Below are 18989 nucleotides of genomic sequence, written 5' to 3'. Positions count from 1 at the left end.
CCACGAATTGTTGGATAAATGAGTATACGTGTGTGCATGTTGAAATTACACAACATTCCATTAGGTTTTGATCTCTCAACGTATTAACACATGGTGACGTGAACTAACAGCTCCTACCATACAAGCAGAGCCCTCGTTGTATTCAATATGATTTCGTGATTGTAGATATAACTTGTTTTATCTTGCACTATGAGTCTAACTTAATTGTGGTTTACATGTGCATGCATATAAGAAAATGAATAATGCGAGTTAATTATAGGAAAGTAGTATTTATTTTATACTGTTGTTTATCAGTAGTTTTTATTTAAATTTTTTATTATTTTATTAATATTATATATTTTATTATTTTGATCATGAAGCTTACCCTTCAACGCCTCGAAGCTTACGCTTCAACGCCTCGAAGCTTACGCAATGCCTCGAGGCTTAAGCCTCGCTTCGCCTCATCGCATTTAACAACCTTGCAGTTGAACTACTTACGCCAATTCAGGAAGTCAAGTTATAACCTACGTTACATAGATGCGGCTGATACAGGGTTACGGCCATTTTTATGAAGTTTCCAATATGACTAGCATATAAGGGGTCAAAGCAGAGTATCCGTGTGACATAGGTTATAATTCATCAGGCATCTCATAGAGCTGGTTCATCAACAGTCCTGATATAGGAATAACATGAATATGATGCATTCTTCTGCACTTGTTCAGCAGGAGCCCCAGTCTGTCCACAAAATTAGCCAAGTGGAATCAGTTCTCATAAATGAAAATCATGTGTAATATCATGTTTCTTACATACTTTACTGCCACCAGATTCATAAGGGCATAAAAAGGTTAAATCATAAGGATTGTGGTGACAAAAATGAGGATAGGTTTGGGTCCAAACCAGTCTTATCTCCTACTCATTCTAAACAGTTTGAACTTTGAGGAACATAGTTGTAGGGGTTTGCTTCATCTGAACATATAGATGTATTGTAGATAAAAACAGGCATTAGGTGAGATATTTATCACGTTCAGGTGTGTGTTTAGAATGAAGCAAAGTCAATGGTTAATAACATTTAATGATAAAAAATTAATAATAAATTTTCTGGTTAAATTGATTCAAAACAAAGCATGTTTTACAGTAAATAAACAATCATAACCACAACTGCAGGTCCAAATTAACCAAAAAGCACCTACAACTATGCTTCTTTCTTTGAACTGGTTAGGCTGTGCATGCACACATGTGCGCACACACACACATACGTGATACCTGCTAAGGACATGTTCAGACAAGTCTGAAACCTTGCACCTGTATCTAAAAATTGGGTATCTATTAGAAGCCACAACTGCAATATGTAAGCTCAGTGAGGCACTTGTAGATGGAACAATCCATGGTCTCATAAACAATTAATTTAGTGAAAGTCAAATGAACAGAGGGTTGACCTGTCCTGTCATACATTCATAAGATTTTCAAAGCAAACAAACCTATGCAGGAATCTGGAGCAACTCACGGATGCCTTCACACACCTGCAAAACCAATTGAATTAAGTTCTTCCATATGCATTGATGATAGGAAGCCTATATTTAATTTGCAACGTCAGTTGTGTTAGTAGTGCTCACTAACTATGAACAAGAACCCAACTACTAAGCCACAATGAGATATGTGCACTTTTAAAGGAGATGAGAAAAAGAGAGAACTGGATCAGTGATTTGTGAAATTTTGATCAGGGGTATGACGTAACAGTGACACCCAAAACAGAGCATCATATTGTTCCTAAAATGAATTGATATTTCTGACATGGAGAACACAGGGAACTTTTGCATAAAAAGAAAGTATTGAAGTTGGATAAGAAAATGCAGTCACAGATGGCGCCCCAGATTATAAAGTTCTGAAGTAACTTTGATGACAGAAGGAAAAGTGCCTATTGGATGGCATATCCTACACAACATTGATCTAATCATGAAGGATATATGAAAAATCAGTGTCCATTCAGCGCATTTAGGAAAGGACAAGTGTTACAGGTACACATGTAACTAGGCGTGAAGTTCAATAAGAAACCTACCGACAAAAGAGATATTCTATTCTCCGACATTACACAATTTGCTGTTGAATCATGGCCTGAACACAGTAATGCATATGTTCCACAAAAACGTGCTCTCATACCCTTGTTTTCTTCAAAATTTAAATCAAACATCACTACTCAAATCTATTGCAATATGGCTATTTCAAACATACCCTTTTTGCTTTCTAATGCCTGCTAAGACTTCATCCCATGTGGTTCATTTTTGTTCTAGTAATTTTCTAGATCACCTTAAGCTTTAGCACAATGATTGTTTCCAACCAGACCTTTATTTGCTTCATTACCAATAGGCTACTTGTTATTCGATATATAGGACATCATTTCACATTCTTGACGATACTAGACATAGAACAAACAGAAATAGCAATATGAAGCTAGTTGCTCAAGATTTGTATGCTTTTCTATGTTGACAATAAGATGTCCATATCTTTTTCTGATACATTTCCCTAGTTGCCCTAGCTGGATAAACCAAGTTTTGGTTTTCAATAATGTTTGGCTTACTTCATAAGCATTATCCCACTATTAAGATTATCCAAGCCATATCACAGTTTGAGTCAATTGTAGATGAATTCATAGTAATAGCAACAAGACAGAGGAGCTGTATAGCATATATTCACAAAGTTATATTACTAATTAGTCAAATGGTTAATGAAGAGAAAAAACACAAAAGTGGAAACCACCATTTTACTAAAGAGGCTTAAAAGACTGTTCAAATATAAATTATGATATGCAAGCATGGAATGCAAAGAAGGTTACAGACAAACTAGAAGATCCTAAAGTTCCATATTTCAATAGACTTTGGTGTTTGATGTCTACCACATAATGAAATGCGGTAGGCTAATGCATTTGATGTAAGTGGTGAGATAAAGACAATATATTTGTGTGTTACATGATAAACAAAGAATATTTTTTTCAATAGGACCTGAGCTCTTACATGGTTCATAGCATAGGACTACAAAAGGCAGCCAAAATGATATGGTGCATTGAAAGAGATGAATATGCATCTCTTATTGTTTTTTATTTTCAAATTTTGTACAAATCAATCAAATGTGTGTATTAGGGTGGAAATTCTTATGCAGATTTTAAGAGTGGATAGGTGAGAGAAAGAAAGATAGAGAGAAGACCATGAGGGCTCTGCTCATCTAGTAGGGGCAACTCAGAATGTCACGAGTTCTAAAACCGCAGGTGTCCGTCCCTTGCTGCGAGGCTGAAGCTGGGTGTACTTCCTGCAGGCAAGGGAAACCTGGGGTTTTTACACCATGAACTTGCGAGTGAATGAGTTTTCTCTCATTATCCAAAAAAACCCAAAAAAAAAGAGAAAGATAGAGAGAGAGAGAGAGGTCAGGTATGAGTTGACTGAGAAATCATTGATTGATTTGAAATCTTCCATGAGACTAAGTTTCATCCGATAAAGATACAATAATAGCCCAAGGTAGAATGTAGATCTTCTAGCTTTTAAAGAGCCACCCAAATTGCATCCATGTGCACCTCAATATCAAAGTATACCATTCTTAGCATATAAAAATTATCTTACCTAGATTTTATTTCAAATATCTTAAAATGCAGCAAACTGTAGCTATATGGGCAATGGTGGAAACATGCATAAAATTGACTAACCATGCTCACTGTATAGGCAATATTGGGCCTAGTAATTTTTAAGTGAATTAATGTACCAATTACCAACTAACCTTGTGTATCTCCCAATAGCTTCAAACTTCTAACCATCATTTTGCCCCAGATTATAGTTTTCTTCAGTTGGATTGTTCACTCTTATACCCCAACATTTGTTGTCCCCTTCAACGTGTACAATACATACTTTGTTTGTGATAAAACAATGTCTTTTCTTGATAAAAGAACTTCCGTCCCTAAAAAATAGCATGGGTGTCCAAAGCCTTCTATATCAAAGACTTCATGAAGGTGCTTCTTCAATCTATTTATCATGAACTCATCATCTCCTCGTAATATCTAACCTACATGAACTGCCATTATGGAAACCTTCTTACCTTTCTACAAAAAAAGCATGGTCACTCATGCTTCCATTATACCAAATCTATGTAACTACTTTACTAAATCTCTTAAACCACACTATTGACATGTTCGATTGCATCCTTTAGAATCCATTTCTCACGGGCATGAGTGAGTGATTCTAATTTTTAAGGAGCAACTGAACATGAGATCTCAAATCACAGGGGCCCACCTGTGATTTGTACTTGTTTTACTTGCTTTTTATTAGAATCACTTTCTAAAAAGCATGAGATCTCAAATCACAGGACAGCCCCTGTATTTTGATTTCAAATCCTTTCTGAAAGGAGCGGTCGTACATGCCCTATGAGTGATTGTTTCAACCTGTATATGGACCTTCTTCAATCTAAACACCTTTTTTTCAAGGAAATAAAGACCTGATGGGAGAGAGAATTCTCATATAGATTACCACATAGAGGCATTTTTTAACATCTAATTAGTGCAATGTCCAATCCTTGTATGCTTCACTTGTAATTACCTTTATAGAGGTTAACTTAGCCATCGGAGTAAATGTCTTGTGATAATCAAATCCCATATGCCTAACTATAGCCTTTAACAAATAAGCTTGGATGATGGATCAGATAAACTAAGCAGAGAAAATCATCATCATACCATGATTAGAACAGCTGCCACTTTTGGTTGAATAGTAAATCGACAAACACAATTTCAAATCAAACAATATAACATTAATCTAAATTTGAAATAAGCATACCAATTTGATCTGAGCTTTGATATTAGAAATCAGATTAGTGTATTCCCCCACTTGACTGCAAATAAACAAGCAAAAGGATACACATAAAGACAACAAATACATACATGCAGCAACACCAGAGAGAGAGAGAGAGAACCTGACAAGTCTGGCCTCTCTAACTGATATAAATTCTAGTGCTTCAGACCATGTAAACTCTACATGGAAACCCAAACCAATATCAACAAATATACGGCTCGTATCTGGGCTGCACAAAAAAAATGGATAACGAGGGATACATTACTTTCAACTAATATGACTGAATGAACTAACAATCCAAAGATTGGTTGTAAAGCAAAAGTATATCACGACTATTTTGGTGTTAAAATACAGTGTATATATTTTTGTATTTAACTGATATATGATACAATATACGTAATATCAGGGGTATTTTGGTCATTTAATGTTCTGTAATAGAATAAGTCAACTAGGGACTGTAGAGTCTTTTATTTTATTTTTACTTTTCTGTTTTTTCATTGTAAAGTCAATATGACTGATGGGAGGGAGTCCAACTAGTCGTTGGATTGCTCCCAACGGTCATAAATATGACCATTGGAGGCAGACTTGCCTACCTCTGTTACATGTGAGGCTCTATAAATAGAGACTCATTACTTGTTATGTAATGCTTTTCATAAGCATTTTGTGTGGTAATATAAAAATATTTAGTTTTATATTGTTCTTGTGAGATTGTGTCTCTTTTGTGAGATTGTATTTGATCAATTTGAAATCCTATTGTAATTGTGCACTTGTGTAGCCCTTTGTTGGCATTGTCATTGTTCATATCTTGTTTCATTACATGGTATCAGAACCTTGGGCTCTTATAGTGGTGAAAATTATCTTGGGTGTACTCTCTTTGTGGTGGTGGTCTTCAAGCTTGATTCTTCAACCTCAAGCTTATTTTTTCAACATGGGTGAAAGAGAATTTCCTTCCATCTCCTGGAAGCTCAATGAAAGCAACTACTTGATGTGGGCTACCACAATGAAAAACCATATCAAGGGGGAAAAGCTTTGGGTTTTTATTAATGGAACTACTAATGAACTCCAACTAAAGTTAATGAGAAGAGAAAGAGATCAAATTAAAGTTATCTCCGAAAAAGAAAAGGAAAAGACTTTGCAAGATTATCAAGACAAAATAGAAGATTGGGAAGCCAATAACGCTCAAATAATCTCATGGTTTATGAATACCATGGAATTCAACATTGCTACCAACATCATGAAATTCAAAAAAGCATCTGATGCATAGATTTTCCTAAAGATCACATTTTTTCAAAAGGATATAGCTAGGTTGTATTATCTCCACGATAAGGTACGTAATACTAAGCAAGGAGATAAAAGTGCAAGAGATTTTTATAGTCTCGTATTTCTGATTTGGGATGAGATGGCTATGTTGCAACCAAAATAAGAAGGTTTCGCTATTGAGATGAGAAAACAACAAGTTGAAAGAGAAAATCTCTTCTTTTTCCTATATGGTCTTCGACCGGAATTTGAGTAAGTTAGGTTCTCTTTACTTCATAGGATCTCGGCTCCTTCCATTAGTGATGCTCTTGCTCAAATATGCCAAGAAGAAATTAGACTTGGAATACACAAGTCGAGTGATGAGGGCATTGTAATGAGATATTGCGGAAATATAAAGAGTGCTTATAAGCACTTACAACAATGAATAAAAAAGAGACAATATCACAAGTCCACTAAGGGACAATACAAGCACAAGCCTTTAAGAAGACAACAATATAAAAAGCCTCTTATTGAGAAGAGAGAGATCTCTCAAGCATGAAAAAATATACAAGGGGTTCACCCCTATTTATACAAGAGGGAGAGGAGAGAAAGGAAGGCCAAGGGCCTCAAAAGGAGAGCCCAAAAGGGGGCTCCCATAGAGTCGTTGGGAGCTCCCAACGGTCACATTTGTGACCGTTGGGGGCTCCAACGACTCTATGGTTGGAGCCCCTTTTGAGCCTCAAAAAATACAAAAAACAAAAAACAAAAATAAAAAAGAAATTTACATTTTATCAAAACTGAAAAATAGTTGTTTTCTAAAACAACTATGTGAAATTACAAAAATACCCCTATCGGGTATTGATGTAATATATATAAATATATATATATATATATATTATATATAAGAGGTACATTTTAACAGGCATAGCCGTATCCACTCAGAAGCTTTGTAAAGACTTATAAACCCCCTCACTTTGAGAAAAAATATAATGGAGAAGGATATAAAGGTCGTAAAATTACTTGCCACTATTGCAAAGAACCGAGGCATATAAGGTCGAATTGTCCCAAACTCAAAAAAGTGACCGCAGTAAGTGGAGTCCAAAAAACGAAGAATCAAGAAAAGATGACAACTTCAATGATTTGACGATTATCCAAATTATGGAGGCCGTTCACAAATCCTAAAAGTCACACCCTCTACATCCGGTGTCGTTGTCTCTTCCTCCTCTCCTCCAAGTGTCCTCTTGGATTTTGGATTCGGGAGTCTCTTTTCATATGACAAATAATGAGTCATTACTATCCAATTGCACTAATTCAAATTTTTCATGTGTGTCAACCGCCGATGACACTCGTTTAAAAGTTAAAAGTATAAGAAAGTTTTATAAAACTATAGGTGATTCAAATAAGTTATTTATTCCAAATGTTAAACTTATTCCAAAACTTGACTTAAACCATATTTCGATTTCTCAAATTTCTAATTATAGGTGCAGGGTCTTCTTCTCATCTGAGGGTTGTTGGGTACAGGATCTCCAGTCAAGAAAGCTGATTGGGCAAGGCTATAGAAGATGAGACCTTTACTGTATGGACTTTTTATGTCTACCCAAAAATTCTTTTTGTAATCATGCTCAAGAAATTAGATTAGATCTTTGGTATAAACGATTAGGACATCCAAGTATATCCAAATTATCTCTCTTTCCATTTTTGAAAAAATTTTGTAAGGAAAAAGAATATGTACGTAAAGATTGTACACTTGGAAAAACACAAATGTTACCTTTTAGATCTAGAACTTCTTTGACTAATGAAATTTTTGAATTGGTGCATTCAGATGTATGGGGTCCTGCTCCCGTTATGTCAAAAGGTGGTTACTCATATTATGTTACATTTGTAGAAGATTTTGATAGACATACTTGGATTTACTTTCTTAGACTCGAATTCGAAGGTTTTTCATGTTTTAAAGATTTTCATAATTTTGTTAAAATTCAATTTAAAACAAATATTAAAATCTTCCGCTCTGACTATGGAGGAGAGTTTTTTTGAAATGAATTTCAATCTTACCTAAAAACCTATGGTATTTTGCACAAAAAATCATGTCTTAGGACTCCTCAACAAAATAGAATTTTTGAAAGAAAACATCGCAACATTATTGAAACTACTAGGATTTTACTTATTTCAAAGGAAGTTCCAAAAAGGTTTTGAGCCGAAACCACTCTCACCGTGGTCTATTTAATAAATAAAATACCTTCTCAAATTTTAGAAAACAAATCTCCAATTGAAATACTTGTTAAGACTAGTCTCGATTTGAAAAGATTAAGAATTTTTTGATGTAAATGTTTTGTGCTTCTTAAAAAAATACAACAAACTCACTCCTAAACTATTGAATGTGTGTTTATTGGATATGCCGATAATAAAAAATGGTATCAATGTTATGATTCAAAAAATGTTAAACTTTATGTATCTAGAAATATTACATTTCTTGAAAAAGAAAAGGGATTTGATTTTGAAAAACCTAAGGAAGAATCTGAGTATGCCTTTTTTGTTTGATTTATTGCCTAAGTCCAATACAATATTCTAGATGTAACAATGAGGAGCATTAATATGCTTTTCAAAAATATAGTTACTCAATATAGAAGAAACTAGTATTAGAAGATCTGAGCGAATACCTAGAATTCCAAGTAAGTTTGTTTCATATGAATCTTTTTCTTCAAATTATAGAGCATGTCTTCTAGCAATTCACTCATATTATGAACCATTCAACTATAGAGAGGCCAAATACATAAAAGAATGGGTTGAGACTATGAAAATATAATTAAATGCATTACATAAGACTCATACTTGAGAAGTCCAACATTTGCTCAAGAGGAAGAAGACAATAAGATGTAGACGGGTATTTAAGGTCAAAATAAAGAATGACGAATCTCTAGAAAGATATAAAGCAAAATTAGTTGCGAAAAGGTATTCTTAAGAATATAGTACAGATTATGAGGAAACCTTTGCCCCAGTAGCTCGCATGACCACAATTAGGACTCTAGTTGTGGTAGCATCCATTAGAAAATGACTTATATATCAATTAGATATTAAGAATGTTTTTTTAAATGAAAATTTAAATGAAGAAGTTTACATGGATCCTCCCCTTGGTCTGACTATTAAAAATGATATGGTTTTTCATCTTCGAAAGACTTTATATGGGCTTAAACAACCTCCTAAAGTATGGTATGATCGGTTTAGTGAAACTATAATAAATTTTGAATTTAAATCATGTTATACTGACACTGCTCTTTTTATAAGATCTATAAGTACTTTACTCGTCATATTGCTCTCGTATGTTGATGATATGATCATCACTGAAAATGATCAGAAGAAAATTGAAGAAATTAAAATTATGCTTAAGATATCTTTTATTATGACTGACCTTGGTTTTTTTAGATATGGGGGTCATTATTTCAAACCTTCAAAGTTGTTCTGCGATAACAAAAGTGCCATATATATAGCTAGCAATCATACGTTTTATAAAAGAACAAAACTATTGAGATAGAGGATTGCCACTATGTTTGAGAAGAATACTTGAAGGGTACGATTACTTTACCATATGTTCAGTCTGATTTTCAGATTGCGAACTTCTTTACCAAAGCTCTTCCTCTACCAAGATTTTTGTTTCTCCTTAACAAACTTTCGGTGATTTCACTGTAAGTTTGAGGGGGGGTGTTAAAATACCGTGTATATTTTTGTATTTAACTTATATATGTATATTTATATAATATACATATATCAAAGGTATTTTGGTCATTTAATGTCCTGTAATAGAATACAGCCAACTAAGCCAACTAGGGACTGTAGAGTTTTATTTTATTTTTACTTTTCTATTTTTTATTGTAAAGTCAATATGACTGTTGGAAGGCAGTTCAACTGGTCATTGGACTGCTCCCAACGGTCATCAATATGACCGTTGGAGGCAGCCCAACGACTTTTGGTCTGCCTCCCTCTCTTACATGTGAGACTCTATAAATAGAGCCTGACTACTTGTTATATAATGTTTTTCACAAGCATTTTGTGTGGTAATATAAAAATATTTTATTTTTATATTGTTCTTGTGAGATTGTGTGTCTCCTTTGTGAGATTCTATTTGATCCATTTGAGATCCTATTGTGATTGTGCACTTGTGTAGCCCGTTGTTGGCATTGTGATTGTGCACATTTGTTTCATTACATTTGGCACCTAAAACATTTAAGTCATTCACAACATCACTGCCACAACAGTCACAACAATGAATATATTAATAACATAGAGCGGTTTTATCTCTTTTTATTTGCAAAAAACAAAAACAAACAAACTTAGAATATTCACTTCAGCATGTCCCTCCAATTGGAAAGATTACAATCTTTACAAACTGGCTCGATAGGTAATATTGATAATTCATTTTTAGTGCACCAATGGACATGTCCAAGGTGACATAGTTCTCCTAATACAACAATAATGAATAATAGGCCCATTGCAACCAATATTTTTTTTTCTTGGCACTTTATTACATAGGTCAACAAGAAGAATCATCATAGCACACATAAAAGGAATAAAACTTTAAAAAAAAAATCAGCACAAGAATCACATAGGGAAGAGGTTGTAAACATACACGTCAGCTTGCACAAAAACTTCCGAGCCAAGATTAACCAATGTGCGTAAAGATGTGACTCCATTCTTCTGCAAAATCTCTATGTTCTTCTTAAGATCTGAGCTACAATATGTAGGTATAAGTCAAGAAATATATAATTGACAGGATGGGTTTCTGAAATTACAAATTGAATAACCACATCACAAAGAACTTATAATTGAATCCTTGAAAACCATGCTTCCAACAAACACTAAATAACTAGACTAAAATCTCAAATGGCATTACCAGTTTTATGGTTGGCTTTTGGAATTGAAAGCTTATTCCATTGAATCACGAACTTTGTTTTGAGAATTAAGTGGAATATGGAAAACTTATTTCCCTCAAAATTGGTGGTGTTGCATTATAGGTCCTAGTTGAGAATGTTCTTTCCTAACCTTTTGTGCAATATGAGTGGTTTAAAAGAAAAAAAACTTTAAAAAAAATTACAACACCATGGAATCAACTTAGAATTCCACAAACCACACATGCTCTTAGAGGTTAATCTTAAGGAAAGAGTTGCTATAAAGTTATAGCATAATAAAGACAAAGATCCACAAAGCTGTGCAACAGCAATGTAATCATTCAACAAAATAAACCCATCCCATATTACATCTACAAACTCAAGTGAGTTCTATATAAACAAACAACACTTAAGCTACTAAATCTGTTACAAAGTCATCTGCATTGAAAGCCATCTTGCAACACTAACAATAGAACCCCATTCAACTTCCATAAAGTAGAAAGTCGCAGCCCTGAATTTGTAACCACCAGGACAAATATTTTCATATCTAGTACATGAAATTGTTTTAAAAAAAAGGAGAAATATTTGATGTCTTCCCATCATTCATACTTTGGGCAGGTAATAATCATACTAGGCCAAATAGAAATAAAAATATATATAATTATAAAATGCTTAGTTTGTTCTGAAAGAGAAGGATATCTCTATTGCATCAAGTTGAAAAAAGCATCCAGCACGTGAATAAAGAAACAAGACACACCATGATATACATAATTTGATTATGCAATTTCCCTATAAGCAAACCATGTTGGAACTTCCCTTCACTTCCCTCTTTTTGACAGAAATCTACATGAGTAAGTCCCAAAAGGATAATTAGGGAGTGGCTGTATCTAAAGTCAAAAGTTCAAGATATTGCACGCAAATTCTCAGAAAAAGAGCAAAAGATTGAAGGATACAAAACTTTTTGTTGAGCAAAGACCTTATCCCTGCAATAAACACGAGTAAAAGTGATTCAATCAACTTTTGCAGAAACTCAACTAAAAAAAAAACTCAAGCAATAACAGATGCATCTATTCACAACAATCTCATTATAGGAATTAAAAGTCTCCATGTGTTAAAATGCCTCCAATGGAAGGTAAAAAACAAGGTGTCTTGTGTATTATACCCTATGTCACATGGGTGCGGGTGCGGGTGCGGGGATTCGGCACTTCCAAAAAACCCGGGTGCGGGGTGCGGCAGGGGCAAAAATGTAATATATATATATATATATATATAAAGGGGGTAGGGGAATAGGCGGGTTTTTTTTTTTTTGCAGCTGTCAGCTGCTGCAGCTGACAGAACAGCTGCTGCTGACAGCTGCAGCAGCTGTCAGCACAGCTGCAGCAGCTGTCAGCACAGCTGCTGACAGACAGCTGCTGACAGCTGCAAAATAGTATTAATGGACCTTAATGATCCTGTCAGTTGCATAAATTTTTTTTAAAAAAAAATTCGAAGGGGCAATTTTTTTTTTTTTTTAAAATGGACCTTAATGATCCTGGGTGCGGTCAACACACCCAGGATCGGGTTGACCGCACCCGGTGCCGCACCCGCATCGACGCGGGTGCGGCACCCTCCTAGCCGAATCCCTGTGACATAGATTATACCACTACCTGAAGTAGAATAGCCCTATAGAATAGACAATGTCTACCATGATTGTGGACTATGTCATATAGGTGTGGGTGTGGATGCGGGTGCGGGTATGGGTGTGGATGCGGCGATGAGGCACTTTAAAAAAACTTGGGTACGGGGGTGCGGGGAGGGTATATATATATAATTTTTAACAGTTTTAAGTTAACACTACGTGTATGTGTGTGCATTTATGTATTTATATATATAATATTAGATAAAAATGGACTTGATTAGGGCTAACTGAATCTACTTTTGGACAGAAATGGACCTCAATGTGGTTAACTTCACCTAATACAAAGGAAGTTGTGTCCAAGTGTAGCACCCGCCTGGGTGCGGTGCCCTGTTAGAAGAGTCCGTGTTACATCTAAATAAATAGAACATTTTTTCATCACCATGCAAGCCTACCAAACAATAAAGAAAAATCATTTACAACTCTACATGTCTACTTTCATCATGTTCCATTATGCTACATCATTCACAACTCTTGGGATTGTCTAAACCCTAAACAACCCCACCAAAATGAATTTCATTGACTAACAATGCAAAATAATGTCAAAGCATCAAGAAAGGATTCTAACCGTTCACCAATGGCACGAACGAGATCAGGCTTTAAACGTTTGTCAACAAACTCCTCAAACTTTTGTACCTTCTCCTGTCTAGCACTATCCATCTGCTCCTCAGAGTTTACCTGAACAAGGGAAGCAAAGCATCAATATATGTGTTACCCAGAAATGATCAACTAAATCAGTACTCGGAGAGGATGGAAGGCAGGCACCATCCATAAGATATTAAATGATAAAACTATAGCAGATCTTCCAAAATAGTTTCCTTCTTATTTGATCAATTTAAGTCGTTATTAAAAAGGAGAGGACAAATTTGTCTATTTTCTGAATCATTTTTTACATAAACTTTTTATTCCATTGCAAAACTTAAGTTCTTTTTCCAGTGAATATATATGAAAATAAGACAAAAGAATATTAGAAATTTCAATAATTTTTTATTTGATAACAACAAACTAATCTGGGTCAACCCATTGCCCACCCCTAGTTTTAACTTTTAAGCATGAGAATAATCATATATCAATTATGAGTGGAGAAGAATGCCCTCGCTTACTATAAAGCTATGGTACCTGGACACTCCATTTTGTCCTCTGTACCCGTGTTGACATGCGTGTTGACACATGTGTCGACACGTGTCGACACCTAGACACACCATTTTAACCTCTGTATATACAAGTTTGTATTCAATTTATAATTTATAATTATATTTTCAGTTTGTAACTTTATATTTTCATTATATAATATATATTTTAGATATAGCATATATATTTAGATTATATTCAGTTTATTTTGAATTTATTTTGTATTTATGTGATATTTAATATATATAGCCCTGTCCCCATACCCACAATTTTTGGAATTGTCGTGTCGTACCCTTCGTTCTCATACTCGCACCCGTACCCAGGTGACATAGCTATAAAGAACCCACAAAGACTTTGTGTAATTTGTATCATAAAAGCATCCGCTTTCAAGTTGCTGACTTGTTAAAGCATTTTTATTGCATTTTTCCTAAAAAAATATGTTTAAATACGAGAAATTTAATGTATGTGAGATTTTCAAAATATCTTGTATAAAACAAGTTATATTCCCACGATGTTTCTCTAGAAATTCTCACTGATCCAGCACATACATGTTCTTGTCCAGGACAATATATACATGTCCTTGTCTAGCTTTTGCTTTGACCGGACAAGGATGAAATTGTTCTTGTGTCCCGCATTTGATTTGCATAGAGCAGACAATGTTAACACATAAAAATGGATCGAATAGCTTTGTTTTGGATCGTATGACCCGATCAGCTCCATCAAAACAGTGTTTGGATGAGTTTGGATTGGATTTTAGCCTTGGATATGGGCATCAATATCATATTAGATCCAAATACCAAAAAATATTTAAAATTTGTGTATTTTAAAAAAATAGGAAATTCATATTCTTGTACATACACATGCACAATGGGTATCATATTGGATCTAATTATAAAAATATATTAAAAATTTGTGGATTTTAGCCTCGGATATGGGTATCATATTGGATTAAAATCAAGGTTGTAAGTATTGTAGCATTACTCGTATCAGTCGGGCCCAAAGTAACACTGTATCATATGGTAAACGTATCATAAATTTTTAATAAAAAATTTCTAAAAATTCCAAAAAAATCAAGAAATATCAGAAAAAATAGCAAAAAATCTAAAAAAACCATATCACATGAAACAATGATGAATTTCACAAAATACAACCATAAAATCACATATGAAGCATTTATGTCTCTATGAGTTGCATAAGACATCATCAAACAATGATGAATTGCACAAGATAAAACTATAATATTACATATCAAAACAATTATGTGTATGAACGGCATGAATAGGACATTGAACCTTAAATAATCAAGGTAATATGCTATAAATGACAATCTCACAAGAAAAATGCAAACTATGAAATAATATGCATATTAAATAACAAATCTAAGCTAATAAGTTACAAGATTCATAATAATGTGTGTTTACATAAACAAAAAAAAACAATGTTTTTTAATGCTTAAAAAATTTACATAACTGATTTTTTTAAATTTCAAACAAAAATGAATTAGATAACGTCAATCATCGAGTATCATCAAGATCATCTTATTTTTGGAAAAAAATCTCTTTAAATCACAATGCCAAAAAATGTTTACAATTTGTGTATTTTAGAAAAAAATTAAAAATTTATATTCTTTGTATATACACATGCAGAATGGGTATGATATTAGATCCAATTATGAAAATATGTTTAAAAAATATGGATTTTAGCCTCAAATATGGGTATCATATCGTGTAATTACCATGAATCAGGCCCAGAGTTACCATAAGCATCCTTGGGAGTGGGGAAGCGCGCTTTACCAAAGCGCGTTTCGGAAGTGTGAAACGTCGCGCTTCCGCAACGTGCCGGGAAGCACACCAAAAAAATGAGAAGCGTGCATCCCCCTCGCTTGCCTCTTTTTTCATTTTTTTTTGTATTTTTATTTTTTTTCTTTTTACGCTTCACCCTCGCTTCCTAGGTCGCTTCCAGTTCATTTCCTAGGTCGATTCTGAGACGATTCCTGGTTCGCTTCTAAGTCGTCCCATGCTTCCCGCTTCCTAAAATTTTGAAAGTGCCTCGCTTCCTGCTCTTGCTTCCTCGACTGGCAACTATGATCAGGCATACATCAAGTAAAGCTCCCAATACAGAATTGTAAGCATCTTCAACCATCTCATTAAACATACCCGTAATTATCTCATACACCCTTCTCATAACAAGCAAGCATCTTCAACCATCAGTAAACATACATGTACGACTACATGTCATATAAGGGCACCCATGAACATAATCCTATCAAGATATAAGCCTAACTGCATCATTTGTGAGGAGAAAGAGGGAACAGGTTCCACATCCATGCATAGCAAAGCTTGTCATCATGCTACTCTATGATTTTAAAACACATATAAACAAGAGAATTGCTCAGCACTATAGAACCCTCAGACTCTACTCGAACAATGACAGCATGCATTCATTTTCCTTAAGCAAGAGAACACAGTTATGAACAGGCTGAAAGCACACCAACAAGCATGATAATAATTGGGCCTCACTTTAAGAAGAAGCATCCCATCAAACAGTTCAACAACATCCCAAGACAACAAGCATTGGACGTACACCAGTATCAGAGCGTTCTAAGCTACCATATCTCTCTCAGGAAATTTATCAAACATTTATTGCATCATTGTCTCAGGAAATTTAACATCATCATCCACCACATGCTCGACCAACATTGTTGTTCTGATCACCATTGTCTCAGTAATTCCAACAAACACTTGGCTTGTAGCCCAAATGCAGTCACACACGAGAATATAAATCAAATCAAATCAAATCACAGAAAGGCTGCCAGTTGGCCCCTTTTCCGGCTACAGAGAGAGAGAGTACCGCCGGAGGTCGCTGGAGAGGGAGAGTTGGTGAGGGTGGCTATAGCAGTGACTTTATTATTGGATTCCCGAATATGGACCCTCATGAAGGTCATATTGGATCCATAATCTGATCCACTTGAAGCTTAATGGATAGTAGTAGACTAATCTTTGATTAGTCATCAGACCCAATCTATAGCTCTCGATCAACCAACTTTTGCTTTGTCTCTTTCCAAGTATATTTTTTATGTTTTTCTTATATAGAAAAACTTGGCCCAACATCCATGTAAGGTCTAGGTTGGAGAGGACTTGCTTGAAAGAAAATCGTGGTCAAAAGTGATCAGATTTCTAACTGAACTTGACACAGAATACAGATGATTTCCCGCCCATATGAGCTTATTTCCAAGCCACAAATCGGATAGCAACTTTGAATATATGACTATCCAAGTTCATAGGTGCAGCCTTGAACAGCACATATATCAAATTAGTCTGCCCTGTCACCTATACATGACCATTTATGTAGTTAAAACCAATGTCGCAAATCTTAGTACCCGAATTTTTTCAGTGATGGAAAACTTAGTAATAAATTCAAACAATTTGTTTTTTTTCTTGGGAAAATATTGTAAATATAAAACGTAGAACTATGTAAATATAAAACGTAGCATAAGAGGATTCACTCACCCAACCCCCTCCCGCATCCCAATCCCAATCTCAATGCCCTAGGGAAGAAAACAATCAACACATGAACCAATGATCATCTAAAGCAAGCATATTTCACAACGGCACACGATAAAAACTGAAATGGGAACATAAATCCACCAGCAAACAAAAAATCAGAAACAAAACAAGCTACACAAATGAGCATAGGACATATCAGCAAGACATGGAGACAAAAAGAAAGATAATGGTTTCGTTCAAACAGAAAACATAAACGATTGAGTAAAAAAAATATCTCCTAATCGAAATCAATTATCCTTGTTCCCGCAGAGAGAGAGAGAGAGAGAGAGAGAGAGAAGTCAGAGTTCCCGCAGAGGGGGGAGGCTCACCGCCCTCTTCGTGGAGGCCATTTTGCTGCAGCTTCTTCTTCGACGAAGTGAAGGCCTAGCGAAAGATGTAACGAGTGGAGACCCTGAAACCCAGCGCCGAGATTCCAAACAGGCCCTAACACTAGATCCCTGGGGTTGGGGTTTAGGAAGCAAAAGAAGAAATATCCGAAACACCCTTCTTTTCATTTTAGTGCTACGTGGCTATAATTGTTATACAGCCCCTTGAGTTACGAAAACGGACGTAGCCTGTGGCTGGAATTCAGACTGGTCCGACTCAGCGTTGGTTCGAACTCAGCTGAAGTGGATTCATAGCTTGGGGAGTATGAGTATGGTATGGACTCTAACGTGCATGGGATAAATAAGGCCTGCACTTGATTGATGAGGTTGAAATCTTAATCAAGTCCAACTTACTATTCTTCAAAAAAAAAAAGTCCAACTTACTAGCGTGAGCCCTAACTAATCAGCTTGCCAGTGCGGTAGCTCGGTGGATCAAATAGCAAATGGGTCTTGGTTCATTGAGATTAGCTGCGACTAAGCCCTGACTAATCTATCAGCGACTCAACCGGGTTTTTTCAAGCGCAAGCCTGATCAGAATCAATAAGGTTTAATTAATTGAGAGAGAGAGACCAGGAAAGCTTCCTTCCCTCAATGGCTGCAAGTTTTTAGTGGAGTTGGATCACATAAAGCGTAGAGATGTCAACGGATCGACCATGCTAAAATGGGTGCAGCCAGACCCGAATCGAACTAAGTGGTGACGTATCAAATCTGGATTCGGTTACCCAAAATAATTTTCTTTATATTAAAAAATTACATATCTTAATCACAACTCGAGAATACCATTTCATAAACCATACCTGGCCCATTTAATAACCGGACCTCATGGATCCGACCCGGATAGTTAATTAGACCCCTTCATTTGTAACCAAACCCTGACCCTACCAGATCCAGTACGAGTGGGTATCGGGTCATAACAGAGTCCAGACCCATTGACACCCCTAACATAGCCGGGCTGATCAGTTGACACTGCTTAGAAGGAATCCCTTTTTGACGTATCATATTCAATAACACGGCCCCAATGGAGGTTGGGGGGTATTGGGGTGGGGCCTTGGCTGCTAGATGGGCAGTCAAGGTTCCATTTTCATGAGTGTCGGCACAAGCCAATGCGTAACGTAGGCCCCGGAGGCAAGGGTCCTACCCTCGGAATTTTACATTGTTGGCATGATGACCGTAGGTATGGCAGGCTAAGCCAGCGCAACCAGGTCTTTGTGTCGGGTGCGGTTTCTTCAGGTTATAAATTCAAAAACAAATATTCAATAACACAAATATTACGGACCAATTATCCTATCATGATATAGATATCAAAGAATTTTCCTTGATCTATCATGTACAAT

General features: G+C 35.5%; 1 protein-coding gene across 2 annotated transcripts; it reads right to left on the bottom strand.

Moving 5' to 3' along the window:
- Window positions 1-576: 576 nt before the first annotated feature.
- Window positions 577-17724, bottom strand: LOC149836415 (uncharacterized). Of its 2 annotated transcripts, XM_090005331.1 has the most exons (8): window positions 17599-17724; window positions 13162-13271; window positions 11872-11901; window positions 10660-10761; window positions 4924-5031; window positions 4788-4842; window positions 1458-1499; window positions 577-714 (listed from the first exon to the last, which is right to left on the bottom strand). In XM_090005331.1, the coding sequence occupies exons 1-7, from the start codon at window positions 17617-17619 to the stop codon at window positions 1458-1460; spliced, it is 468 nt and encodes a 155-aa protein (XP_089861457.1). In that variant the 5' UTR covers window positions 17620-17724; the 3' UTR covers window positions 577-714. The 2 variants fall into 2 exon arrangements, with proteins under 2 accessions (XP_089861457.1, XP_089861456.1); XM_090005330.1 differs by lacking the exon at window positions 577-714 and having other exon boundaries at window positions 1152-1499.
- Window positions 17725-18989: the final 1265 nt, after the last annotated feature.

The sequence above is a fragment of the Nuphar pumila genome, chromosome 5, assembly GCF_984573655.1.
Source record: "Nuphar pumila chromosome 5, dmNupPumi1.hap1.1, whole genome shotgun sequence".
In the NCBI taxonomy this organism is placed as follows: domain Eukaryota; kingdom Viridiplantae; phylum Streptophyta; class Magnoliopsida; order Nymphaeales; family Nymphaeaceae; genus Nuphar; species Nuphar pumila.
The sequence above is the reverse complement of the archived record's forward strand: the minus strand, read 5'-3'. Positions and strand labels throughout refer to the sequence as shown.

What these genes read in the sequence shown, in the direction of transcription:
- LOC149836415 (XM_090005331.1), bottom strand. Translation starts at nt 17,619, where the DNA reads ATGGCCTCCACGAAGAGGGCG. An exon ending in GTTCGTGCCATTGGTGAACG is followed by an intron (nt 11,902 to 13,161) that starts GTTAGAATCCTT and finishes TGTTTATTGCAG; the next exon opens with GGATAAGGTCTTTGCTCAAC. An exon ending in GTTTTTGTGCAAGCTGACGT is followed by an intron (nt 5,032 to 10,659) that starts GTATGTTTACAA and finishes TTTTTTGTGCAG; the next exon opens with CCCAGATACGAGCCGTATAT.